Source organism: Tetrao urogallus (assembly GCF_951394365.1).
Source record: "Tetrao urogallus genome assembly, chromosome: 20".
NCBI lineage: Eukaryota > Metazoa > Chordata > Aves > Galliformes > Phasianidae > Tetrao > Tetrao urogallus.
This window is the reverse complement of record NC_136833.1, coordinates 1,488,628-1,515,919: the sequence shown is the minus strand read 5'-3', so window position 1 is coordinate 1,515,919 and position 27,292 is coordinate 1,488,628. Positions and strand designations below refer to the sequence as shown.

The window sequence follows — 27,292 nt, the reverse complement described above, 5'->3', positions numbered from 1 at the left end:
CCATATTTCCTTGTCCTTTATCATAAGCCCAAGAGAAAGCCTTATCAGTATCATTAGGAGACAACTGATGGCTTCTATTTTGGGAAAGATGTGTTTCAGTTTTCCCTTTGATAGGCCTGCAGGGGGTACAGTACATCTCTTTGAGGCTTTTACTTCTGTAGTTTCATTTTTATCTTTTTTTTTTTTTGTCCCTTCTGTTACAGGCTAATGTCTATGAAAAACGATAATTAGCAGCTTTGTTTTAGACTTTCATCACAGTCTAATGGTTTTAGATGCATGTTTCACAGTAAAATTAATAGTCTGCATTAAAAATGCAACCACAGAACTTCACTGGGGTAATGGAGTAATGTTTGTAGGGAAATGTAATCAGCTTGTGGTAGAAACCACGTGTGCCTTGAAGCCTGCAGAACATGGCTGTGCTGGGAGCCTCTCTGCCTGGGCTTGGAACCGAGAAGGGAACATCTCTCTCCCATGTTCTGCACAGTGGTTCAGTAAGGCTAATTTTGGGCCATTGGACAGGACCTCTTCATCAGGGTGAAGTGATATCCATGGAGACTCGGAGCCCTCTTTAAATAATGCACAGGAGCACTGCATGCTCTGTAACTGTGCAACCTTCCCAGAGAAATTGATGTCTTTCATAAGTCTGGTTCACAGAGTCTCATTTTTTTGTGTCTGAACAGGCTTGCTTCACCTAATAAACTAGCGGTGTGTTGGGCTATAATTTGAGTCCTGGAGATCGATGTATTTTTTTTTCAGTGTAACAACTTGGGAATGAATGCAGAGCAGTACAAAAGGGGATGGTTAATGCTAGTGATTAGTGAGATGTTAGGGGCAGATGTGGTAGGTAGATGAGCCAGCAGTCTCATGGGTGAGTCCTGGTCCTGATTTACGTTGTCCTTTTCCAGTAGCTAAGCCTCGAGTTCACATTAAATACCTGGGATGTTTTGGGGCATTGAAGAGTTGTTTTTGTCTTCACTTGCAATTCACTTGCATACACGGTGCTGTCTTCCTTCCTTCTGGAGGGGAGGATGAGGAACAGTTCTTGTCTTTCTGCCAGCTTTCAAGCCCAGCTTTCCATTTCAGTGCATGCATTGGGGCAGACAGCAGAGTGGCTGCTGGAGGGATTGATCTTTTCATACCAACTTGACTGCTGACTTCTCCTGAGAGCTTGAACAGCTCCCTCCATGCTTCTCCAGTAAAAAGCCTCACGTCTTTATCCTGCTAAGGAGGGGAGGATTTTTCAGCCCATGGGAGGATGATGTGCAGAACAATCGTTATCCTGTTAGATCTGTACCCTTTGGTTCCTGGCTCTCCTTGCAAACCTTCCTGTCACTGTTTCAACCACAGGTGTCCTTCACTGGATCCTCTGCTCCTGTGAGCCTTCATAGATCCCCTTGGCCACCTCCTTCTGGAGATGTCTCCAGCTAGGAATGTGTGGCAGCCAGCCCTGTTGGTGTGGGGCCCTGTGTAAAGAAAGCACCAAGATAACAGAATCAAAGATCGGCTTGGGTTGGAAGGAGCCTAAAAGGTTGTTTGGTTCCCCCCTGCCTCAGCTCAGGCTGCCCATCATGACCTGTAGCACCTCCAGGGATGGGGCACCCACAGCTGTGGCCAGCAGTGCCAGGGCCTCATCACCGTCTGAGTAAAGAATTTTTTCCTGACATCTACCTAAATATCCCCTCTTAAAGTTTAAAGCCATTCCTCCTTGTTCTATCACTATCAGACCATGTGAGAAGTTTCTCTCCCTGCTGTGTATAACCTCCCTTCAGGTACTAGAAGGCCACAGTGAGATCTCCCCAGAGCTTATCTTCTCCAGTCTGAGCATCCCCAGTTCCCTCAGCGTTTCTCCATAGGAGAGGTGCTCCAGCCCTCTGAGCATCCCTGTGGCCTCCTCTGGGCTCACTCTGACATTTCCATGTCCTTCTTGTGCTGGGGGCCTCAGACCTGAACTGAGGATGGGAACTTCTCTGAGGCTGTTCGAGGGAAAGCTTTGCAATAAATAGCTTTCTTCACAATCCTGCATTGTTTAAGACTTGAGGAGCAAAGTTCAGGCACAGAGGCACTGACTGTGTCACTGGAATATCAGATGGGGCTGCAGCCCTATGAAGTTGTTGGGTGCGTAGCTGAAATTCTGGCTGGTCTGCCAGATCAGAAATCCTGGATAATGGTTGAATGTGAATTTTGTCTGCCCGTGGTGCCTGGGGTGCACAAGGACTGTGGACCTAGCAGCAGCAAGGGCAGCAATGGAGACATACTGCAGCTCTGCAGGTTGGTGGCATTGGAATGCCTGGCACCAACCTCCTGTTTGTTGTGCTGCTGTTAGTGCTAATGTTGCACTGTTTACGTTAACATAATTACATTAACATAAACAAAATGTTTATATTAGTCATTGCAAGAGAATAATCGTTCACCTCCTTTTCCTTTTCCTGTCTCTCATCTCTGTGTTGCAGAGTCTTTTTTTTTTGTACCTTTTAGTCTACAACTACAAACGAGGAAAAGCCAAAATAAATCTTGAAAATGCAACTGATAAGAAGTACAATCATAGCATTATAGAATCATTCGTGTTGGAAGAGGCCCCTAAAGGCCATCAGGTCCAACTCCCTGCACTGCACAGGGGCACCCACAGCTCCATCAGTTCTCAGAGCTCCTCCAGCCTGACCTTGGCTGCCTGCAGGGATGGGGCACCACTGCCTCTCTGGGCAACCTGTGCCCCTGCCTCAGCACCCTTGTTGTACAAAACTTCTTCCTTACATTCACTCTAAATCTCTTCTCTTTTAGTTTGAAACCATTTTCCCTTGTCGTATCAGGATGACTTATGCTAGAGAGAGGATGGTGTCAGTGTTTCAGATACGTGTTTTAAAGCAGATACTCCTGAATCCTGTTTTCTGTGTAAGGCGATTTTCAAGGGAATGGTATCACATGCTCAATTGCCATTGAGCATCAAGAGGATTTAAAGGCTAAACAAAAGAGTTAATGTGATCTGAAGGCCAAACTTCATCAGGAATCATTAAAATTTAGGCTTTTTACAGCATTCAGGCATAGGCAGTCGCATGTGTTCAAGTTCATTTTGTTAGTAGGGCTACTCAGCCAGGCAGGTATGCAGGATTCTGCAGGTCTTTGGAAAATCAAAGTATTTTACTTCCTCATGCCTTTGGAAATCGCTTCTTTCATCTCAAGGTGTAGCTCGAGGAGCCTGGCTTTAGGTATCCAGTACCAAAAATTTTGGCCTCAGTGCCTGAAGCATCTTCTTATTGTTTCTCCTTCAGAAAGCAAGCTTTTGTTTTGCTGCACTGAGCCCAACAGTTATAGCAATTACAATTAGTAATAACAGTCTCCAGTATCTATCGCTCTTTTTCACCGCGACAGAGATTTTAATACATTTTCTGAAATGTTTGCTCTGAGACAGAAGTGCGAATGTCAAGTTTCACCCTGGAGGAAATTCCTATTTTCAACTTGAAGATACAGATTTTAACAGAAATGCTGACAGCCTTCTAACGACGCTGCTCCAGCAAGAGCCAGGGGATAACACATGATGCTCCGGATCTTTTGTGACGTTAATCTTCCTGAGAGAAGAAAGAGATTTGATAATGCAGCTGCACCAGTCGTGAGTTGTTGGTCTCTGGTGTCTTGAAGATGAGTGTCAAGAAGTACCTAAGGCAGCCCGTGTTGTTTAGACATCCCCACTCGATTATTTAAACATATTTGTGTCTGCTTCTGGACTTTGCGTTGAGTGTGAAAAAGACACCGGTATCTACAGAACACTGAAATGAAAAGCTGGTTTTCCATGTGGTCACTGCAAAGGGTACCTTTATTTTGTGTGCCTTTTCTGTCTTTAACTGTGGTATCTTGTTAAAGGCCGGACATTTTTCTTTTATGAAATGATTACTTGTTTTTTCACTTGATCCCTATCAGGACAATTTCAGCTTTTTGTTTGTGTGTTTGCTTCTGTTTGGTGTTAATCCTGGTTTTTATATATGTGTTCTACCTCTGCAAGTGCTTTTGTACAGCAAAGTGTCCGACTTCCTTTGGCATGAAGGTCCTGTTTTTTGGTTTTTGTTTTCTTTTGAAATTGAAGTTTAGAGGAAAATGCTGTAATTGCATGTAATGGCATGCTCGTGTTAAAATTAAGCACAAATGGTAATTAGAGCTGAGTAGGTCACTGAACCAATGCTTCTGGCCATGCTTGACAGTCAGTGCATCTGTGTGTCCCCTGGCTGTGTGCACAAGGGAACTGGCAGGACGGGAGCTCAGGATGTGGGGAACTGTTATTTTAAATGTAGTCAGATAGAAAAGGCAGGAGGAGAAGACCGAAGGTAAACCGTGAGGGTCTGCAGGACCCTAGCGTGGCATTGGGAAAAATCTTTGGTTGCTCATATGGAAGCTTTGCCTTCTTTAAGACCAGAAATCTCGAAGACTTTGCCAGTCCTCAGGGGTGCACAGATGCTCTTGAGTTTTCTCTCCTCCCTTCTTTCCTATGACCAGATGCTATGAAGCACTTTCATCCACATGAACGTTTGTGGGCAGGGAGTAAGCGTGCACCAGGTACCTGTGGCTTTGCTCCCATCCATGAATTACACACTTCTCTTCAAACTACTTCTTCCTCACCAGTAATGGCTCCTGGGGCAGTTTTAGGCTTTAGGCTTCCATGAGCATCACTGCGGTTCTTTCCATCAGACTTAAATTCGCTTTAAAAATCCATTACAGGTCCTATTATCAAGGGCACTATTAAACCCCTGCAGCATCTATCTCTTTGGTGTGTATGTTAAGTGGATGATCTATTTCCAGAGTAAAAGATAGTATGGCACCATATATCACAGAGCTGCGGATGACTGTGCCAGCAGTTAAATACCTGCCTTGATTTGCACAGATGTCAAGCACGTGTTGTTTCCTTTGCTGCCAGATGCTGTCAGGTGTCCAGGTAAACTTGGCACATGTGTACTGTGCAAAGTGGAGGTGGGTTGTGTTCTCCCATGAACTTTATGGAGTTGGTGTACATTGCCAGCAGAATTCATTTTCTCTCTGGCACGGGGTGCGATGGGCTTTGTGCCTCAGAGTTCTCTGGTTTTTAGTGTTGTTTTATACACTTACACTGCCATGCTGCCTGCTGGGAATGGGGGCAGGTGGGGATCAAAGCATCTCCTTTAGTGCCCCAGGGGAAGGTTTGTCATGAATTTGTCCCACAGCTGGAAACATCTGGCCTGTAAAACAAGTGCCTGGTGGGAGTAGAGCCCATAGATAATATTTGGCCAGCTTGTATAGCCACCAGCAGACTCTGCATGCATTTAATATGTAGCATAATTTGCTGTGGCCGGGCTTATTGCTCTTTGCTAGGTACGAAATACATTTGTGCTGCCTCAGTGGGAAGGAAAATCTGTTGCTTCGAGGACGTGGGCTGCTGCAGCACATGGGAGCACCGTGCACAGCCACAAGATGGAATGGAAGTGAGTTAAGAGCTCCCGAGATGACAGATTTGCTGATGTACAGAAGCTTGGGAATGCACAGCTTGTGCTGTGAATGAGGCCGGGCTGTGCAACAGGTTGCGATGTGCTTCAGCAGCCTGATGAGGCGATGACATGGGAGATAGCTTGGGATGGAGTAATGCTGCTTGGATCCGCTCCAGCAAACATGCCTCTGTGCTCTTGTAGTGCCTTTTCTTTAATCTCTGCACATTCTTCTCCTTTCTTATCTTAATCACTTCTTGCCGCCTTCGAAAAGCAGCACTCAGATATTATTGGTATTTTACTCAGTATTTGTGCTAGCGCTGCACCGGCTACATCTCTTGTATGGTCTGTTTATTTTCCAGGGGTGCACAGATGTACTGAGATACTAGAAAAAAATATATATTTTTTTTCCCAGAGAAAAAAAAAGTCACTCTATAAAAGTGCTGATTTTCATTGTGATTCCATTAAAATGTCATTGGGCTGTACGTATTCTAAAGCAAAGTCTGTTCTTCCTTTGCTGTTACACATGCTATGTTTATATTTGCATTTTAAGGTTTGGAATGTTCGTGTCTCAAATAACAAAACCGAGAGGTCTGTAACTGGGTTCAATTAATGCTAAAATAGGAGGAATTGCAGAGAGTTTGAGCAGCACGTGCTGGGTGCCTGCTTGGAAAGCTCCAGCTGCCCCCCAGGCTCCCAGCACAAGCTCTGCGTGCTTGCCTGCTCCTATTCCAGCCAAATCCAAAATTAAACACAAAGAGGCATTAACGGCACTCATTCTTGCCTTTGCCTGCTTTTAATTATTATCATTGTTCATTATGGGATGAATGCATGGCAGTGCTGCCACTTGCCCTCTCTGTTGCAGTTGCCAGGAGCAGAGCAGTGGTTTTACTGCAGCCACACTCCTGCCTGGGTACAACTCTTCTTCCTAAGGCTCAGTGCTCCCTGCCTCAGGGCTAAGGAAAGATCCTTGACTTTGCAGCGTCCTAACACCTGCCAACGTTTTATAGCCCAACCAGATGCAAGATGCAAGCAATCTGCACTTCCTCCATCTGTCTTGTATCTTTCCATGCCTCCTTTCTCTATTGGGCTGCTTGCTTCATGTGTCTCTGTGTGCTCCCGGGTGCTAGGAGCACTCCTCCTCCAGCAAATAGGACCCTGAAAGCAGCAGGTGTTTTAGGGTGGACTTTTCAAGGTGTGCTTGATGCCACCTCATATGGGCAGAAGTTTGGTATCTGCCCACTGCTGGGCCGCACTGGGATAACCTGAATGCTTCTGTGAGGGTGGCTGCTTCAGGTTATCCACAGCTTCCTAAAGCCCTGCCTTCAGGGGTGGAATTCTCTAGATCCGCCCTGAGATGTGCTTAGTTAATTTGTACGCTGGAATGTTTGTTAGGCATAAACAGACTTAGTGTCTCATCTGGAAGGGATTTAACCGGTCCTGTATTTCTATAGAGATATACGATGCACAGAAATCAGAACAGCATCATGGGTGCCTGTGCTGTGGCTGCAGGGGGGTTCCTGCTCCACCTTCAGCTTGAATGGCTGGGGATTAAGACCAAGCACAGCCCGCTGGTGCTGAGCTCTTGCAGCTGTAGCATCCTTGGGGGCAGTAATAGAAGGAAAGGAGTGGGAGAGGAGAGGGCTGCTGCTAAGCCTTCACAGCCCCATGGAGGGGTGATTAGGCTGTCTTCTTCCACAGGCAGCTGCAGACAGCCCTAATGTGTTAGATAACATTGCGGTTCGGTAGCCGCATGCTAATACAAACTCATCTATCTTCATTTACCATCCTGCTGCTGTCCTTTCCTTTTTTCCTTCTCCTAGTGCTCAGGTTGGCTGACATGCTGATAGTTTATCAGTTTGGTAGGGCTAAGCCTTGGTGTTGCTGGGCTGGGATGCCCGCAGTGCTGGAGCCAGCAGCATCTGTGAGCTGCTAGTTGAATTACTGAGAGATCCTCCTGATCCTTAGTTAAGCTGAAGAGCTCTGGGCTCTTCCAGGAATCTGCATTCAGGTAGCAGATTGTCTGCCTAAAACTGCCTGTGTTGTTGCAAGGGTTATTTTCCTGTTCTTTGCCCATAGAAGGCCGCAGCTGCGTGCTGTTGCTTCAGGGTGGCTTTATGAAGCAGATTGCTTGAAGGTCTGACATGTTAGGAGTGGGATAAGTGGAGCTTTGTAGAGCTCTTGGTGGAGGTTTGAGCCGAGAGGTTTTTGGTAGCTGGTGCCAGTGGTTGATTTAATGAATCATGTGAATGGGAGCACAGCCTGCTTGTTTTAGACAGGGAGAGAGAGAGTGGGATCAAACTTGAGGGAAAGAATGGAATTGAGGTATTTATTGGCACATAAATTGGCGCTACCTGAAAACTTGCATCAGAATGTCAGAATGTGATCTGTTGTTAATAGAGTGAAACAGGGCTCAGTGCCTTTTTGCTGGGGCTGCTATATCACGAGATAAGACCTGGTGTGTGTGTGTAATGATTTGCAGCTGTTTAATGTAATTCCGTTTGACTAATGCATAGACGAACACCGAATTCTCAAATGCAGTCTCAATAAATACCAGAAATAGGCACAGCAGGGTTCTTCTGATTTCACATAAGCAGCAAGTTACTTTGTGCAGACAATTACAGGCATGTAACACAGGGGAATTACAGGGTGAGGTCTGATTGACATGTGTTTGCTTCAGAATTCATCTGGGAAGCATTGATCCCATTGGTGAGCAGTGCCTGCAGCCTGCTGTTGGACCAGGTCCTTGTGGCTGCTGTGCCCTCATGGCTGCCACAGCCCACCCACAGCCCTGGCAGTGAAAAACACTTCTATATGAGCTTTCAGAGCAGCAGTTTCACTGCTATGTGAACTCCCTGTACGGTGTGAGGTAGGTGATACCCAGTAAAGTTGTTGCCTTAAGTTTGAAGGGTAAGGGAATGTTGTAGTTACAGAGTTTTGGCTGGTTGGCTTACCCTGAGGAGCTTCGTGAGCTTCTCTGACAGCAAAGCCAAGAACCAGCTACATGTCACTCTTCAGACACTAATAAAAGTTTTCTGCTAGAAATTCATGGGCCACTTTCCTGTCCTTCCCTTTGTACCTCGTATTGCCCAGCTAAACTCAGCGGAAGGCATTTTCTCCCTTTCCCAGCCTAGAGAGGGGATGTTCCTTTGATACAGCACAGGCAAGCGTTGTGAAGAAAGCCAGTGGAGTGGCAGCCAGCGTTGGCTGGGGATGTGAGCTTCGACACCGCAGGAGATCAAGACAGATTTGGGAAAATCCTGCTTAATCCGTGGGATCTAAGATAGTCCAATCGCACGCGTTTCCCATTCGGAAGCACAGCCCTCAGACCAGGTCCTCATCCCCGCTGGGGCACAGACTGAGTGATAAATTTGTACTGATTAACATCTTCTTCCCGGAGCCTTGCAGTCACCCTGAATATATTGCGTTTATGGCTGTTGTCATTGGTTATTTGTACCTGGGTAGTGTTTAGGAAACTGTCATATATCAGGATCCCATTGAGTCAGGCTCGGTACGAATAATAAAACAGCTCTGCAGACCTTACAGTTAACAACTTAACTAATTACTCTAATTAATCTGTGCAAAGATTGGAGAATTTGCCCTCAGACCTTTCGAAAAATTAGTAAACATATGTTGTCCTTTCTTCTGTCCGTGTTCTCTATCCGTAGGTTTTTCTCTGCCCTTGATTATATGGAAGCACAAGACTAGCCATGCCAGGCATGAGAGTGGCACAGAATTCCCATGTAGCCCTTATTTACTCCAAGTACCTTCTGATGTCTGTTCACCCCCTGAGCCGTGGAGGGTGGGCTGGTACTGAGCAGTGCTCAGGGGTTTTCTTTGGAGCAGCAGGGATCTGCATTGGCTGACAGAAGGGTGAGGATTGTTTGGTCTGCTTGTGGAGCCCGTTGGCTTTCGTCTCCGCTTTCAAAGGCTTGCTCCAGGAAGGACTGATTTGTTTGAGGCTAGTCTTGTTGAAATGGGCACCATGTTTCATAGAAGAATGTGTGTACTGGAAGTACAATGAAGTATTTGGACTAATGGACACGGTACTGTCCTTCTAAATGTATCCTCTCAGCAATCTGACCTTTTACAAAGATATATATGTATTTTTAGCTAGGTATTTTCTATAAGCTCGTACTGTGCCTTTCTTCCCAGTCTTGTAACTGTACTCATTTTGGAGCTTAAATCTTCCTCAGCACAAACACAATTAGAATTTGTCTGCATCTTCTTCACTCCCTTCTTGTGTGGATCATTAAGCATCTGTGTGCACATAGAAAAGCTTTGGTTTAATCTGCTGCATACCTGCATGGGACAGAAATCAGCGCTGTACCTTCACGAGGCGATGACAGATACGGGTAAGTGACAGTGGTGATGTGTCAAAGGGATAACATTTCTTGTGTCTGAAATGAGGCTCCTTAAGTATGCAGCCCCAAATGGTGGTGACCCTCAGGAAATTGCTCACTGTTCTAGAGAAAAAGGAATTTGTCTTAAGGCTTTCTGCAGTGAGGTGAAGAAATCCCTTCAAGTCAGACTCCCACAGAGCCATTAGCACCTTGGGTTCAGCAGTTCAGGTACTTGTTTTAATCTGCAGAAGTGGGCACAGAGAGCAGTTGCCAGTATTGCAGTATCTTTGGGTGCTGTCATGCAGGCTGCAAGCTGTATCCCCTTTTGCCCAGGAGCTGTGACATTGGTTTGTGAGCCACAGAGTGTAGTTTAACTCACGCAAATTAATAAGTTGCTCTGGAGTTCATGTGGTGCATAGCAAGGCAGCAGCAGCACATCACACTCATGGGCTCCCTCTGCATTCCGTCCAGGGAAAACTTTCACAGGGTTATGAAGCTGAACTTCGATTTCAGACTTAAAAGTCCTGCAGTCTTTCTTTCAAGCCCACATACGTACCTGAATTGCATACTGATGCCAAAGCAGCACCAACCTCTGAGTGTGTTTAGTTTGGCACTTCAGAGCCTGAATTTCTGATAGTAATATGTTTTGTCAATAATTTGAAAATGGGGTGAGAGAGTATCTGCAGGAATTAATGCAAAGCACTGAAATCATGCTCAGCATGGTTATTAAGGAGAAAAGGTTCTGGTCCCCAGGACTGTTGGAGGACCTGGAACACAGAGGGGTGAGATGCCTGAGGTGAGGGCTTGGTCATGGTACAGTAGTAGAAGGAAAGGAAGGTCTGGGTGCCCGACTGGCAGAACTCCTGCCTGGCTTGAACCCACTTGGCCACAGAGCCAGAAAGAAGTTCGTGGGCTCAGAATCATCATGGCAGTGCTGGGTGGTTAAAGCAGAAGTGGAGGTGTGAAGTTCTGCCATGATGGAGAACTTGGTGTAGGAAAAGCAGCACTGTTGCTCAGAATAACTTACTCCTCTTCATCCCACTTTGAGAATATTTATTTTACAAAATTTAAGCCCAAAAGATGAGTTGGGAGAGCATCTTTCTGCTCCTCGCTTCCTGCTCAGCATTTCTTTGCATTGTAGATCCAAGTTCTTCTCAAATGTTGTCAAAAGGTGACATTTCCGTAATAAGTAAGCATGAAGAAATGAATGTAATGCTGTTGGCTTCTTTTTCTCTTGACTGCATCTGGAGCAGGAGCTACGTTTTGCTCATAAATAAATAATTTCCCCAAAGAGAATTTGATCTCTGCAAACTCAGGATGTGTGGGAGGCTTTGTCATGGCAATGAGGAAGAAAAGGTATCTTTGGGAAAGAGTGGGGGAAGAGAATTGATGCCCACCAGCCCTTGTGTGCATTGGCAGAACGGGGCCTGTCCTGCTGGACGAGCGTGTCCCTGCTGTGCGTCCTCAGCTCTTCTTTCAGCCCAGAGCTTCTGCTGTTCACTCTGCAGCAAACATGGGATTTGTAATCCTTAAGGACATTGTAAAGTGGTACCTCCCTTTATTGAGAAGGGACAACATCTTTTTCATGGCATCTTCTCCACAGCACCCCCAGTACTTACTGAGCGGGGAAGGGACAGGGGGTGAGGGTTTGGTGCCTCAGTGTCTACGGCAGCAGTGTTTTCTTCTGGGAATCTGAATTCCTGGTAAACCTGACCTGGAAGGGGCAAGGAGCTGATAAATGAGGTTGCTGACCCTTGGTATTGTACAAGAGCCCTTTTATTCCCCTGAAGTCTTTTAATCTGCTTAAGGTGAGTAGGGCAGGCTTGGTGAGGCTGGTGTTAATTGCATTCCCCCCTAGAGGAAGAGCAAGAGGAAAGTATAACCCGCTGTTTGAGGAGTTGCAATATACATCCCAAATAGCTCAGGATGAGTTGGAGGATTAATTAATATCTTGTTTTTCTCCCTGTGTGTCTGGAAATATCAATGGTGAGGCTTTATTTATTTATTTGTTTGTTTATTTGCTACTTTAAGCATCAGAACAAAAAGAACAGCTGATTCCTACATGCTGTGTAGCACTAGGGTTACTCATTAGCACAGTTTTTAGGGGTAAATTAGTCTGTGTTCATGGGAGCCTGGGTGGGAGTCCATGAGCTGATGGTGGCTGCTTCTGAGTAGGTCTGAGCTGTAACTTGGCCCAATCATTGGCCTCAGTGGGACAGAAATACGTCCCTGGTAGGATGACAGGGAAAGAAGGGCTGTATGCTGGAGGGCTGGGGAATGGCCAGAGGATTGAGGTGCAAATTGCATCTGTGTGGGAAGCCTTGGCACCACGGCAAACATAGGGCAGATCCTAACAGAGAAGAGGTTTGGCAAGGACAAGGATTCATGAGACCTCTCCTATTCCCCTTTGTGCACTAATCCTTTCTAGCTAAGTCACCTTGGACCGACTATTTTCTGTGTTTGACTGTCTGGAAAATGAGTGGGGTATGCTTTCAGGTCTATTCTCTTGGAGTGCCAAGTGCAATGGGACTGAGAGGCTGTTGTACCACATACCCTGCTGTACGGTGTGTTCTACAGGGTGAACAAGGGCAGTCCTACTTCAGGTGGCTTAAAATCTGAGTCTCATCTTTAGCTCCCTCTCAGGAGTGCTTTGAGCACTAATTATGTTTTTAAAGCACTTAATGCCTATCATCATCCTCTTTCTCTAGCAACACAAAGTTAAACAGTCACGGATCTGTGACCTCTTAGGAAAAGCTGCACCTGATGGCTCTGCCACCAGCATCCAACTCATAAATTTGCACTGACAGTAGAGAGCATGCTGAGGTTCTCCTTCCTGGAGACCTGTGTCTGGCATTTAAGCATATACTTGACTTACACACTCGAATGCTTTCACCAGATTCAGTAACCTAATTTTGGAAACTACTTAAGCAAGGCTCTGCCTTCACCACTACCAATACAGAGACAGGATAGAGCAATTCCAGCCTGCTATCTGAGGTTGTGCTTGTGCTCGCTGCGATAACACACACATTACATAAAGCACCTTAGACCCATTAACAGTGGTATTTTGGAGGATGCAGATGTGTAAGAGAACAGAGGCATCGCAGTGGAGAATATTTCTCTCTGATGACCAAATTAATGTCTTTATTTCTGTCCTTAGATGTTGCGAGTCATAGTGTGTCACCCCTATGACCCATTAGCAAAGCACAAGCAGATGGGAAGAAATGTGAAGAGCAGAAGCACTCTCTGGGGTGTCCTGTGAGTCTGAGAGCATGGAATGCACACCAGTAAAGCAACAATAAATTGTTTCAGCTGCTGAGTGAGAACAGCGTCTGAGCACAGCCAGAGCAAGTATTATAAAAGAAATTAAGTGCACTAAGCAAAACCCTGTAAAATAGACTTTCTTGACCTTAAAAAGTAGCAAGTTCACAACTCAGCAAAAGGCAGTTGGTCGGAAGAAACGTATACAAAACTTAGTGAAGATGCTTGTGTTAACCCTGAGCATAATAATTGCATGTTGGAGTTAAGAAGCTTTTATTTATTCTGAGAAAGCCCGCTGTGGACAATATCTTCTTTAATAACCTCGCTCTTTACTGGTTTAGTGAACAGGTTTAGGGGTAGCCCAGGGAAGGATGGTACAGAGCAAATGGTCCCTGTGCAGAAACCTGGGAGCACACAGAAGAGGCGTCTGAAAAACACTGTACAGTGTTTGTGACTGTGCAGTGCCACGTGCCTTTCTGTCACTGATTCCCAGCTTTTAGGTAGAGCATTTCACTGTACTCTTGGGTTAGAAATACCACCTGTGCTTGCCTCGCTCCCTTCCCAAGTGAGAATTAGGGAGCAAGAAGGAAGATTTTACAGTCTTTCTGCTGCTGCAGTTTGGTGACTGATTCCATTTCTGTGCCCTGTCCTTCCTTTGGCTCCCAGTGGCTCTGCACGTGTCATGGGGCTAACAAAGTGTGTCACCTACTGTATAACTAAAATGCCCCAGACAACACCAGCTAGCCTGCACTAGAGTTGGGTATCTCCCAGTTTCCTTCCTTGCTGCGTGGCCCTTAACAGGCCAACAACCCTAGAGAAAGGAAGTGTTTTACAAGGAACACGAACATGCATTGGCAGAAATGACAGACCCTAACGGCTTGTTGTGGAGATGCATCAGCAAATATCAGATTCCTGATAATGAGAATGTAGAATATGATTTTTAACCTTTGAGTTCAAGTTAATGTTGGCTCGTGGTTTTGTGAGTTCCATTCTTTTCCCACTTCCGGATTTCTTTGAGGGCTGTGAGGGGTGAGCGCAGACTGCAGTGCCCAAAGAAGTTGAATTTTACTCTGGAGCATAAAAGCAGGTGCTCCGAGCCCACCAAAAGGCTTGGCTGGCCCTGAGTTTCTGTCTGATGCAGGTAGGAGTGACTGCTGAGGATGAATAGCTGGCAGGATGGCCCTCACAAACCTCTGCATCAGCACAAATGAGAGAGATGATGATCTGCTGCCGAGAGCAGAAGAGTTTGGGAACTTGAGCTGTCTTAACTATGAGAGAAGTTATAATGAGGAATGTCTCCTAATTTTCCTTTGTGCTTTCTGGTGCTTGAACTGGGTCTCAGAATAAATGAGACCTCCACGTGCTGCTGCTGCCAGCTTTTCTGAGCGCATCCTGCATGTGCCTGGGGCTGCTGCTGTGCTGATTCCCATATGGTTCTAATGGGAAAGCAAGACGGTTTGTAGTTGCTTGAATTTCAGTCTGGCTTGTAAGAACAAAGTTGCTGAGAACTGCTTAATTACTCACCAAATGACCTCTTGGCTGACCAGTACAAAGATGCAAGCATTCATTCTACCCTTGACTTTTCTCATTCAGGCTCCCGTGTCCCCAGCTGTGTGATACTGCGCCAGGTCAGCTGGGTTGTGTGGGAATAGCTTGGGTGCCTCAGCAAAGTCCATCAGATGCAGAGCTGGCACTTCTGTGTTTGCAGAATCAATACCCCATTAGGAGCATGGGCCAGGGGCCTTGTCTCTCTTTTGAATGATGATGCACCCTAAATTGATTTTGGAAGTTGCTGGAACAGTACCATGTTGTTAATATGAAGTCCTGTCATGTTTTACATTGTACTACATTGCTAAGCTATTAATATAGACTCTCCTTAAAATATTTCTTTCTTTTAGGTAGCTATACGTTAACTCATTGCAAACGTGGTGCTGGACGAAGCTTTTAGCGTTGCTCTTTAACCTCACTGCTGCCATCAGCATGAAGAGAAGCCATGGTACCTCATCCCTGGACACAGATTCACTTCTCGTGGAGAATTTGTAATAGGAGTTGCGTGCCCACTTTTGAGCCCACTTTTATCTCTAGCTGAGTGTCCTCCTTACTTTCTTATTGCTACCTGTGTGCAGTGGTGTTTTCTGATGGCTCCTGCCAAGTTAACATAACAGTGAGAAGATTGCTTTAGAGTGTTTTAAACACTTGATGGAAATTCATTGCTGTGTGTTGGTGGGGAAGTGGTTGTGCCTGCATCCTGTAAGATTGAATGGCTGAAAGCAAGCCTTAGGCAGGGCTTAATAAAGTGAGCTCTCTGGAGCTCTTGAACATCTTGAACATGGATGCAGTGTGCCTGGAGTCAGCTGTCTCTCTAAATGATCTCAATGATGTTTTCGACCCTGATTTTCCTTTTGCTTAAACCCTTTTGATCTACTGCTACTTGGTGGGTTGTTGTTGTTTTTTTTTCCCTCTTCTCAAGTAAAAGCATATATTTCCAGAATACAGTGGTACCGTGTGTTAGTCAGAGATATAAATCTGTATTCGTGTCATAATGTGAAGGGAGATTGCTGCAACACATTCTTTTCTTTGCCTCTCTGCAAACGCACTTCATCCATCCCCCTCCACAGATCCGAGTCTGTTATCTGGAACTGCAAGTAAGATGCTGGTGCTACATATGTCATTCCTCTACATGGCAACTGCTTCAAATACATCAATACCTCGCCTGCTAAAAGTGCATCCTTTTCACAGCACGCGTGTCTTGTCCCTGCTGATGTAATGATGTGGCTTATTATGGCGTATTTAATTGCAGAGAGCGTGATGAGCTGCCTGCCTGTCACAGGAATCCCTTTTCCTCCAGTTGATGTGGAGATGCAAACCCCGGTGCTGAGCACCACGTGCAGTGGGGCACAAGGAGGAGATGGGAGACGTGCTGGAAAGCCACATCCATTGGAAATCCCCATGTTCAGCTGTCATCAGTTTGAGATGAACCTTTACTGACCAGGTCTGATTGGTGCCTTGGTTTGAACATCTCATCTGAAAGGCACAGCTGCTGGGGTGGTGATGTTAGTGATGGGGAAGAGCATTGCTCTCATTAAACTGCCAGGAGCTCCTCACACACGTCCTGGCTTTTCCTTGGGATATTAATCACCTTCACTCTTGTCTTTTGTATCCAAATTAGATGTTTATGCATGAGCCTCCTGCCTATTTTCCCTGCTAAAACGCAGAGAGCTTTTCTTAGCCTGATCTCCTTGGTCTTCTGATTCAAAACCAGTTCTGTTGCTAAATCCTGCTTTTTTTTTTTTTTCTTTCCTGACAAGTAACATAAAAATGTTCAGCAGAATCATAGGTGCTAATAATATCTCTGGGTTTTCAGAGAGCATACATCTGTGTCTAAGCTCTTCTACTAGTCCCAGGTTTTAGAGTTAACTCTATCAATCCTTTGAACCAAACGGCCTCAGCTGGTTGAAAGATTCCTGTTATTTTGTGCCCGAGGTGAATCACGATCAGGAAATTCATTTTCAGGCACAACTTTGTAGTGCAATGGCTGGAACAGGGCAAGGCTGGCTTTGAAATTCTCCCGAGGACCATATTCTCTCTGCAACAGGTGCCAGTGTTCCCTCTGGCTCTGAAGGTAATTGCTCTGTGTTTCCATTTCCATATAGATAAGAAAACTTCAATTACCCATGTGTGTATGTGTATACATATAAACGCTTGTAAATGTATATTTATATTAAACATTTCAAACCAGTCTCTAAATTCTTTGCAGTTTGAGAGCACGATCTTCATCCATCATTTTCAGAGAGTACAGAGTGGGAAGGAACCTTGGAAGTTGCCCTGCTGCTCCCTGTGTGAGTTCAGCTGGTGCTTACATCCTTCTGGATACAGATGTTGATATAGCCTGTCCTTAAGTGCATTTACTTAGGAGCTGTGGCCATCCTGGGCAGCCTGTTTTGGTGCTTGCCTACCTGGGCTGCTGGAAAACTTGTGATTCTCATGCCCATTCATCATAGTGACTTCAGTGAGCTCTGTCTGATCAGCTGGACGAGCACATTTTACTAAGAACTATTCAGTTTTTCACCTACACCAGAGTTTCCTTAGAGATCAGACACGTTGGATTGCAGGTAAGCTGCACTGTATTTTCAGTTCACCTGTGCCTGGCTGGAATCCCTGCTTATCAAGCATGGGCCCATCAGGATCCATCAGCTGCTTTCTCAAGCTGCCTTCTGTCATTTAGTGTGAAGCCAAAGGTTGGAAGTCTTCTTGCAGCAGCCCTCTGCTAGTTGTGGTGTTGAAGTTTCTCTCTGCAGCAAACCAACATGTCATCTGCATGGTTCAGGTGTGCTAATTGGAGAAGTACCATCCAAATGGAAGCAGATAGCAGCGGTCCTTTGTGAGGGGGATTGGTGCAAAGACTGTTCAGTTTTGATGCTAAGGACATGCTGGCTTCTGGTAAGCGACCAGCTCTGGGTAAAACATTCCTGTCATCTACACTGAATGAAATGGCGTGGGGTTCAGGTGGACTCCACTGGCCCTACTGAATACTATTTTAAGTTCGTTTGTAAAATGTGTGGGGTTTATTTTTTAATTTTCCTCCAAATAAAGTGATCCCGTGTCTTGCAGTGCTTCTACTGCTGCATTGGGTGCCTTTTGTGAGAACTGAAGAATGCTCTGGGGAAGGAGAGAGTGCAAAGGGAGGCTGATGGAGCCGGATGGGTTTTGCACTGCCTGGGCAGCTTCCATTGCCCTTGTAGCACAGAGAGCTGTATGCTAAGCAGATGTGACCCGCAGTCAGAGGAAGGGGCATTATTTAATGTAATAAACAAGTCTGAGCAAAGCCTGGGTAAAAACATAGTGGAAAAACTGCTGCAGGGAGAAAAGATAAAATGTGTTTGTAGGTCTCCGGCTCCACCAAAGCTGCAAAGGAAAATTGGTGCCTGTTAGTCTGCCAATTACCCTTATCTTTAATGAGCCTTCCTTTTAATAGGCTGTATTTGCAGCGTTCAGCAAGACAACGCTCAAAACTACAGCAGTTTTCCATAATTTCCAGCATTACCTATGACATTCACCCTCTGGTATCTATTCTAGTTTCTTGTACAGTACCCCTGAAAGTCTATATCCATTGCATCATTTCTTTCCATCTTGGCTGGGAGGTCAGAGGGAAGCAGTATCAGCAGTGTAACATGCAGCACATATCAGGCCGTCTTCTCTGTTGTTCTTTTCCTGAGTTGGGGATTTCTGTTTAGCCCACAGACCCCTGGCAGGAGTGAGGCTGTGATGTACCTGCGATGATCCCTGCAAGAGCCATCCGGGCCACTCCATGCAGCACAGCTCGGATGAGCGGTGCTCTTCAGACATGGCCTTTGGTGTTCTCTTTCTGCATCCTTTATTTTCAGTTTGAGGGCTGTCTCTTGTATTTATCACTCCTTGAGAAGGAAGGGCTTTGTTATTGTGTGGTTACAGATATGTGCCTTGAAGTCCAGACTGCGTGCTCTATAACTCACGTATTAGGATGGCATAAATAAATGCTGAAGGATGCAACTTGAAATTCTTGCCCATTCTTTGCCTTTTCAGAAATCTTTCCTATGTTATTTCTTCTCATTCTTCCCCTTCTCCACCTTCAGTTTTCAGGCTCAGGACCTCTGTTTGTCAGTTTCCGCTGCCCTTCTCTATTCCTCAGCCTTAACAAAGGACATTTCCCTTGCTGTAAGTTTGTATGGGGAGGGTTAACGTTTTCTTTCATCTAGGCTGACACATAGCAAAATGCTTTTCCAACAGGCCTGCTGCCTGGGGAGCCTGTTTGGCTGGGCACTTTATAAATGAAGGCCGTGTATCACACTGTATTGCATTTTACCAAAGGTTTTCTCTATCGCAGAAAGCTCCTGTCTCCCAGTGAAATATACTGCCGGTTTAAGAAGGGAATAATATATTTACTGTAACTGTCTAGGAATGCTTTGGCTCTGGAGATGAAATTTTTATATTGTTTTGAAAAATAACAAACCAACAACTCTTTGTCAGTCCTCAGGGAATGCAGTGTGGTGGTTCCAGCAGGAGGGGCTCCGATATTAGCAGGCGAAAGTGGTGTCTTTCCTTCCTGCTATTCCTGCAGCATGAGAGCAATACACGCCTCTTGTTTCAAAGCTTGGATGTTTTAGGAGGCTTTGAGGAAAAACATCTTTTCATTTTTAAGCTAGTTGTTGGGTGAATGAAGCTCGGAACTGCTCAGAGCTCTGATCTGTGTTGGGCATTTAAACCAGATGCAGCCCATTTCTGTCTCATGGACTTGTAAATTCACTAGAGAGTCTCCCAAGGATCAGCCCTTTTGTGGGGGATTAATGCTGTTTATCACTATAGATAGGCTGAAACAGGCATCAGGAAAGATGTTTTGCCAGCATTTCAGCACTCCTGCTTTGGTGCTTGCCCAGAATGATGATCAGGTTCTGACTGTTCTTATATCTTAGCCCTATTCTTCAAGGGAATAAGCTGGTGCAGTTATTTGCTCTTCTTTCCTCTTTGTGTCTCTGTGCTGTGGCACTGCAGGCCAATTTCAAGCAGCTTTGGCAGAGGGCTGGAGGTTCTCAAAGTGCAAAGACACTGCAAGCATATTGCTGCTAGCAGGCCACAGCTGACGGCTGCTGAAAACCAGCCTTGGGCAGCTGTGTGTTGGGAGCAGCTGGCTTCAGAGGTGATTTTGCCTCTCTGCTTCTGCACCACCACAGGCACTTAATTGTTCAGTGCAGCATTTGAACACAGTACTGGAGACTGCTGATTCTTTGAGGACCAAATGGCGTTTCCATGCTGACTGATGGGCAAACAGAAAATGAAAGAAGATGCACATGCTGCCTGCAGGAACCTGTGCTTTGTGGCTTCGTGTTCCCAAACAGTTTGCTTGGTTCTGCTGGCTGGAGCCTGCAGGCGTCAGTGGGGAATCCCTGGCTGCACTGAGGACGATGTCTGAAGTTTTGTCAGAGATGTTTAAGGGTTCTGGAATTGTGTCCTCCTTTGTGCAGCCCTGAAACTGAATGAGTACAAGCAAATGAGTGAATGCATTGGCCGACTGAGGGTTGCGTTAAGCATTCTTTTTTACTTCTGCCTCTCCTGAGGCATCCTTTCAGCTAGCTGGAAGCCAGCTCTGTTTGGACGTGAGTTATCTTTCCTGTCAGACATCAGCTGAATTGTGCGTGCATGTGCCACACAGCAAAGTGATGCTCCAGCTGCACCAATGAACCCTTCTGGCAGCCTCGACTGGAGGGTGCCATGTTTAACCATGAACGCCTGCATCTCCCACTTGCATGGCAGCTGGGAACTGTGACTGTCCCTGTGGGTGATTTTGCTATTGTGGCATTGGAAGAGAGACCAGCAGCAGTTCATCTGCAGGAACGAACTTTGGGGAAGGTAATGAGTGAGTCGAGATAAATGGATGCTGGTGTGTGTATGAATCTAGTTGTCACGACTGCAGTCTTGGAAAAAGGCAGTTAATGGCATTATGAGCTTGTCAGTCAGAGCTGCTATGTGTGAAGTCATGTCCTGGCGTTTCTCTGGTGCCTCTGCAGTCGGCAGAGAGGCATCATTTTGCCAGACCTGGAAGTCACTGGGGAGCTGCTGCCTTGTGACAGATGGGTCTGGAACAGCTCTTCCTGCTTCTTGCCTGTATTTTGGGAGAGGTGAAGCATGCACCATCTCCTTTTATATCTTTCTAATGGAGTAAAAGCACAGATGAGCAAGTAAGGAGGTTATCCTTGTGCTCTCCTGTAGTTTTCTGCACTGTGCCCAGCCTGCAAATCCCCTGCAGATGAATTCATTGGTGAAGATGTCCTTGCTCCAGGCATCTCCTGCTGCAGGTAACACCAGCTCAGGTCTCTGGTCTGAGTGGTTCAGGACAAGCTGGGACAGCTGGCTCCCTTGGCTGTTGGTGAAAGCTACGTTCTTCCTGTCTGTTTTCAAGTATTTCACCTAGGTAATCAGGAGCACGGTTGCATTGTGCAAGGCAGAGATGAGCATGCCTGGAAGCTGATTCAGATCTTCTGGTGTTTCAGTTAATCTTGGAGGAAGGAGTCTCTCCCTGTTGCCTTCAAGCAGGGAGCTCCATCTATGGAGCCTCTGCCAGCCTCTCCTGCTCTGAAAGCCTCTGCTTCTGTGCAGCCCTTCTTACAGGCACGTAGATTCAGAGCACCATGAGCAAAAGCACCAGGGAAGTGAGAAGTCTACTGAAATGAGCGAAGAAAAGCAAAATCAAGCTTGAAAAGGAAACTGTAGATTCTGAAAAGCGCAGTTGGAAGGGTGTCATAGCGCTGTGTGAAATCGTTCTGACCAAGAAACAGAAATGCTGTGCAGTAGGACAGTTTCTTCCAGCTGGCTTTTTGGAAGAAGCATTTCATGGGGGAAGATGAAGAAGGAGGAATTTTATAAACTGAATTCTCTTCTAATGTATCTGTTAGCGATAAAGCTCTGAGCTGATAACAGAGGAGGATGTTTTGTCTTTTTGGACAGGAGGCAGGACATGATCTAGGAGACATTTTCTGAATGCCTTCTTTACGTCTGTCTTTAAAAGTCAGACCAGTTATCCTCAGGATACTCCTCTCTCTGACCTGGTAATCTCGGCTGGGGAGCACACTAACCCCCCCGTGATTCTGAAAGAAACAGTCAGAGACCTACTGCTCCAACTGGACTGTCACAAGTCGATGGGACCAGATGAGATCCACCCGAGAGTGCTGAGGGAACTGGCGGAGGTGAGAGCCGAGCCGCTTTCCACCATCTGTCAGCGCTCCTTGTGCACTGGTGAGGTCCCAGAAGACTGGAGGCTTGCCAATGTGACTCCCATTTACAAGAAAGGTCGTAAGGAGGATCCGGGGAACTACAGGCCTGTCAGCCTGACCTCGGTGCCAGGGAAGGTTATGGAGCAGATCGTCTTGAGGGAGATCATGCGGCATGTGCGGGATGAGCGGGGCATCAGGCCTAGCCAGCATGGGTTCATGAAGGGCAGGTCCTGCTTGACCAACCTGATCTCCTTCTATGATCTAGTGACCCATCTGGTGGATGAGGGAAAGGCTGTTGATGTGGTCTACCTAGACTTCAGCAAAGCCTTTGACACTGTCTCCCACAGCATTCTCCTGCAGAAGCTGGCAGTCAGAGGCTTGGATGGGTACACTCTTGGCTGGGTGAAGAGCTGGCTGGAGGGCCGGGCACAGAGAGTGGTGGTGAATGGAGTCAAATCCAGCTGGCGACCGGTCGTGAGTGGTGCTCCCCAGGGGTCGGTGCTGGGGCCTGTCCTCTTCAATATCTTTATTGATGACCTCGATGAGGGCATCGAGTGCACCCTCAGTAAATTCGCAGATGACACCAAATTGGCTGGAAGCGTGGATCTGCCTGGGGGTAGCGAGGCCCTACAGAGGGATCTGGACAGGCTGGAGAGCTGGGCTGAAGCCAATAGGATGAGTTTCAACAAGGCCAAATGCCGGGTCCTGCACTTCGGCTACAACAACCCCAGGCAACGCTACAGGCTTGGGGCGGTGTGGCTGGAGGACTGCGTAGAGGAAACGGACCTGGGGGTATTGATTGATGCTCGGCTGAACATGAGCCGACAGTGTGCCCAGGTGGCCAAGAAGGCCAATGGCATCCTGGCTTGCATCAAAAACAGTGTTGCAAGCAGGAGCAGAGAGGTGATTGTTCCCCTATATTCAGCACTAGTGAGGCCGCACCTCGAGTACTGTGTCCAGTTTTGGGCCCCTCACTGCAAGAAAGATATTGAGGCCCTGGAACGTGTTCAGAGGAGGGCAACGAAGCTGGTGAGGGGTCTGGAACACAGGGCTGATGAGGAGAGAGCTGGGAATGTTCAGCCTGGAGAAGAGGAGGCTCAGGGGAGACCTCATTGCTCTCTATAACTTCCTGAAGGGAGGTTGTAGTGAGCTGGGGGTCGGCCTCTTCTCTCGTGTCATTAGTGATAGGACCAGAGGGAATGGCTTCAAGCTACGGCAGGAGAGATTCAGGCTGGACATTAGGAAGTATTACTTTTCAGAAAGGGTGGTCAGGCACTGGAATGGATGCCAAGGGAGGTGGTGGAGTCACCGAGCCTGGGGGTGTTCAAGGAACGTTTGGATTTTGTGCTGAGGGACATGGTTTAGTGGGAGCTATTGGGAATAGGTGAACGGTTGGACTGGATGATCTCTTAGGTCTTTTCCAACCTTGGTGATTCTATGATTCTATGACACTGAGGAAATGTATGCATTGTCAGGTGTGCCATTCCTGAGCAAAAAATACCGAGTTTTGAGAAAACAAATGGGCATTTCCAGAGCATTGTGTTTTTGTGAGAATGTTTTTAAAAAATACCAAGTTCTTTTGTCTGTCTCTCATGGCTCTCTACAACTCTCTGAAGGCAGCTTGCAGTAAGGCGTGGATCGACCTCTGCTCCCAGGTGACAGTGATAGGATGAGAGGTGACGGCCTCGTGTTGTGCTGGGGACATTCAGGTTGGATTTTGGGAAAAACTTCTCCAACAGAGCAGTCAGGCACTGCCACAAGGATGGGGTCACCGCCCCTGGAGGTGTTCAGAGCTGTGGAGCTGTGGCACTGATGGAGGTGGGCAGTGGGCATGGTGGGGTGGGTTGGCAGTCGGACTTGGTGATCATAGAGAGCCTTAATGATTCTGTGATACGTCTAGCAGCAAAGGCATTTCATGATGGCAGCATGGATACCTAATCCAGCTCCATGTCACAGCCAGCTTCTCCTTGCAGATGATTTGTTATTACAGTCTTCAGATGCAATCTAATCAAAGCCAGTGAGGTCTAAGGCTCCATCAGCTCTCAGAAGCTCTGGGCTGTTTGGAGGTACCTTGTCAGAACGAATAATAACAACAGTTTACATCCAAGTATTTCAAACTGTGGTTTTCATTCAGAGGTGATTTTCTTACTGCCTCACAATACTACTTTTTAAGGAAGTGTTAAAATATGTATCTTGTAGGTGAGGAGGCAAAGTGCTTTGTGTAGGCTGGGAGATGGACCATGCTCTTGGATCATGGTGCCTTGGGAATAGCCTAAAGGTTGTTGTCCCTTAATAAATATCAGTGGTGAAGTCTGTTCAGCTCGCAGAATCAAGACTCCGCCATTACAACAAAAACAAATATGTTCTGGTATCTTAATTTAAAAAAAAGAAAAAGAAAAAAATAACAGAATCGTCCATCAGATTTTTTGTTTTCTGACAGTGACGAGTGCAAGTCTCTGCTAATGAAAAAGATTAAAATCCCAGGTGTCCTTTGTAATAAATAATAACATGAGTACAAACTTGGCTTTGCAGTCGCCACCAAATCATCAGTCTAGCTCTTTTTGTGCAGCTCATTTTGAACTTTGCCCATTTCCTTCAGCTATGCAGATATAAATAAATAATTCAGCTTGATAAAGGTCTGGGTATGCTATACCATAAAAGATAAGAAAGCTTTGAGGGGAAATTGTTTTTAAATCCATAACATTTGTATGCTGTTCACTGTTCATCCTGAGCGAAAACTGATTCAGCTGGCAGTTAACCAACCCAATTTTATTCTTATTCTGTGTTCCACCTGTCCTTCTCCTGGGGACATCTAACCTCATGTGTAATTACCTCTCTTAGAGGGGAATAACCTTCCTAACAGCTAAATAAATGCATGGATTCCTGGGACGGGTTATCAGTTGGATGCTGGTGGTAGAGCTGTCAGGAGCAGCATGCTTGAACCGTGAAGAATATCAGAATTTGACTCATTTTCCCTCCTATGTTGGGTCAAAGGACTAGAATTGGGAATGTTCTCAGAAAAGCAAAATAAAACGCTTTGTCAGATTGCTTTTGTTCCTGTTCTGACTTGGAAGTAGCAGTGGTGAATTTAGCAGTGACCAATGGCTCTCTTTCTCTCAAGGTCTGTCCAAGTCACTCGGTCTCATCGAAGGCTATGGTGGACGTGGCAAAGGGGGACTTCCAGCCACCCTGTCCCCCGAGGAGGAGGAGAAAGCAAAGGGACCCCATGAGAAATACGGCTACAACTCCTACCTCAGTGAGAAAATTTCACTGGACCGTTCCATACCAGATTATCGTCCAACCAAGTAAGTACTGCTGGCTTCGTGTCGCTCTGAGAGCCTGGGCCGATGGTTGCTTTCATGTTCTGGTGGGATCCTGTTTGCTCTTCCCTGCTTATCGTTCTCAGCGCAGTGCTCAGTGATGAGCAGCAGATGCAGTCGGCGCAGCTTCCACGCCTCTCCCAGCGTAGTCCTGGGACACTGCTGGAAATCTCCTCTTGAGCTTTAACTGCCCCTAAAGGATTGATGGGAAGGAGGGAGCTGAAGCTCTTAAACCTTTTTGCACCTCGGTGGCAGAAGGACTTTAAAAACTGAACAGAAAGAGCGGCAGATGTCTCCTGAACAGCGATACCTCTGTCCAGACACAGTGGAATTGGTCTCGGTGGATGCACTGACAATACCTTCTCTATATTATTTCACTAGATAGACCTTTTAAGGTGATGGTGATGATGAACATTACCTAGTAAGCACCATCTCACTTTAAATGAGATACCAGATCATTGTTAAGAGTGTGAGAAAAGCTGCAGTGAAAGTTATCTGTATGAAAGTTAATTTTAGATATGGCTAGCAGCATGCTCCTCAAAATAGGAAAGTGACAATTTTTCTAGGCCTGGAGTGACAGCTCCGATTGAAAAAACTAAAATAAATAGCTAAGAGAGATTTAGATTCTGAAAGATACATGTCCAAATGCCTGTGTCATTAGGGTGGTGACAGAGCTATTGCTTGGCATCTGCAAACCATTGAAAATCGTGCAGCTACATGTCTCCAGCGTACTGGCAAATTGTTAACGATGTGAGAGCATGGAGAGCTTTTGTTCCTTCACTTCTCTGCATGCTGCATGAATTTCAAGCAGCCACTCATGGTTTCCGAGGCTGTCGACCACTGACAACAGAAATATTTGGATGAGTTTTCAAAGGCATGGAGGCCCAGCCTCCAATCTGCTGCTACGGTCTGTCTGGACAAAATAAATTGCAGGTAGAAATTCACCTTTGGCTATATGATATGCAAATCTCACTACAATGACAAATCCTTTAAAGTGAGACCTTCTCTAGCAGTTACCTGAGTCTGAATTTCTTATTTCATTTCTCATCCAGAACTCTGACTTCTAGCAGAGCCAGCATTACTTTGTGAGAATTAATTTGAGAATTAATGTTTTTTTTTTCAGATCTTCGAGGGAAGAAAGGGATTAATTCTGACATTTTTAGGTTTGCATTGTATTTTCCTCGGTCCCACCATCAGTCATTTCATGGGAGGGCGGTGGAGAGGACAGAGCAGACACAGCAATTTATTAACATACGCATCATTTTGGAGCTGGGCTAATGCTTTGGAGGAGAGAATTTGTGGGTTGCGCAGCTTAGTGAGTTTTTTTCTATGCAGGAACTTCAGGGCGGTGGGTTTTTTGGGTGTGTGTATTTTTTATTAGATCAGTTTTCTTGGTATCTTAAGAGAAAGCTTGATGTGGTGATGAAATAAGCTTCATTTTGCTGCAGGATTTGAAAAGTTTCAGCTTTTCCTGCTTCTGACTTCAAGATCCATTCGCTATTTTGTGCATGCAATTTTATGGCTGATTTTATGAAGGGTTTAATGCAAACCATTTAAGTCAAGTATCCTGGTCTCTGATTAAAATAGATTCAAGGCAAAGGAAATTAGCCTAAATGGTTTTGAAATTGCAGCATTAGTAGGAAAAATTGTTGAAAACACTCCAGCTGATAAGCATTACAAAGCATGTATTACTTTTAAATATAATAGTGAGGCCTGTTTGTTTCAGCTAAAGGCTGCTCAGTGTCCAGAATGCTGATGGCCCTGAGCTGCTCATGTAGTGGCTCTCACATCCTTTCCTTTTAACTTTCTGCTTTTTAAAACCTGTCCTGCTCCTCACCACGTGAGCAGCGCAGGGCTTTATGCTGAATGGATTCCGAAAAAGGTGCTGTGCATTCAGAGGGAATCTAGAAGTGTTCCACTTTGCCCAGGAAAGCTTTTCTTTTGGCTGAAATACACCAAGTCTCCACCCCTGGAGGTGCTTAAGGAAAGGGTGGACATGGTGTTGATTGCACCGTGTGATCTTGGAGGTCTTTCCAACCTTAGTAAGTCTATAATTCTATGACCTCATTTCAAGTCTAGCTATTGAACAGCGGGGTTATGAGGTAGGCATAAGCAACACATTTCTAGCTAGCTTGATTAGGTTTTTGGACCCTAAGATGAGATTTCTTTGTGTTCTGGGAGTATAT

General features: G+C 45.9%; 1 protein-coding gene across 1 annotated transcript in view; it reads left to right on the top strand.

Annotated features, from left to right (window-relative positions):
* The window catches only part of GALNT17 (polypeptide N-acetylgalactosaminyltransferase 17), a gene marked incomplete at both ends in the record, with an annotated part of 181,305 nt that overhangs the window by 23,155 nt on the left and 130,858 nt on the right, over positions 1–27,292 (top strand). Inside the window, one exon of the mRNA XM_079545336.1 lies at positions 24,908–25,091. Coding sequence (XP_079401462.1) covers positions 24,908–25,091 — 184 coding nt within the window. The remainder of the gene's footprint in view (positions 1–24,907; positions 25,092–27,292) is intronic.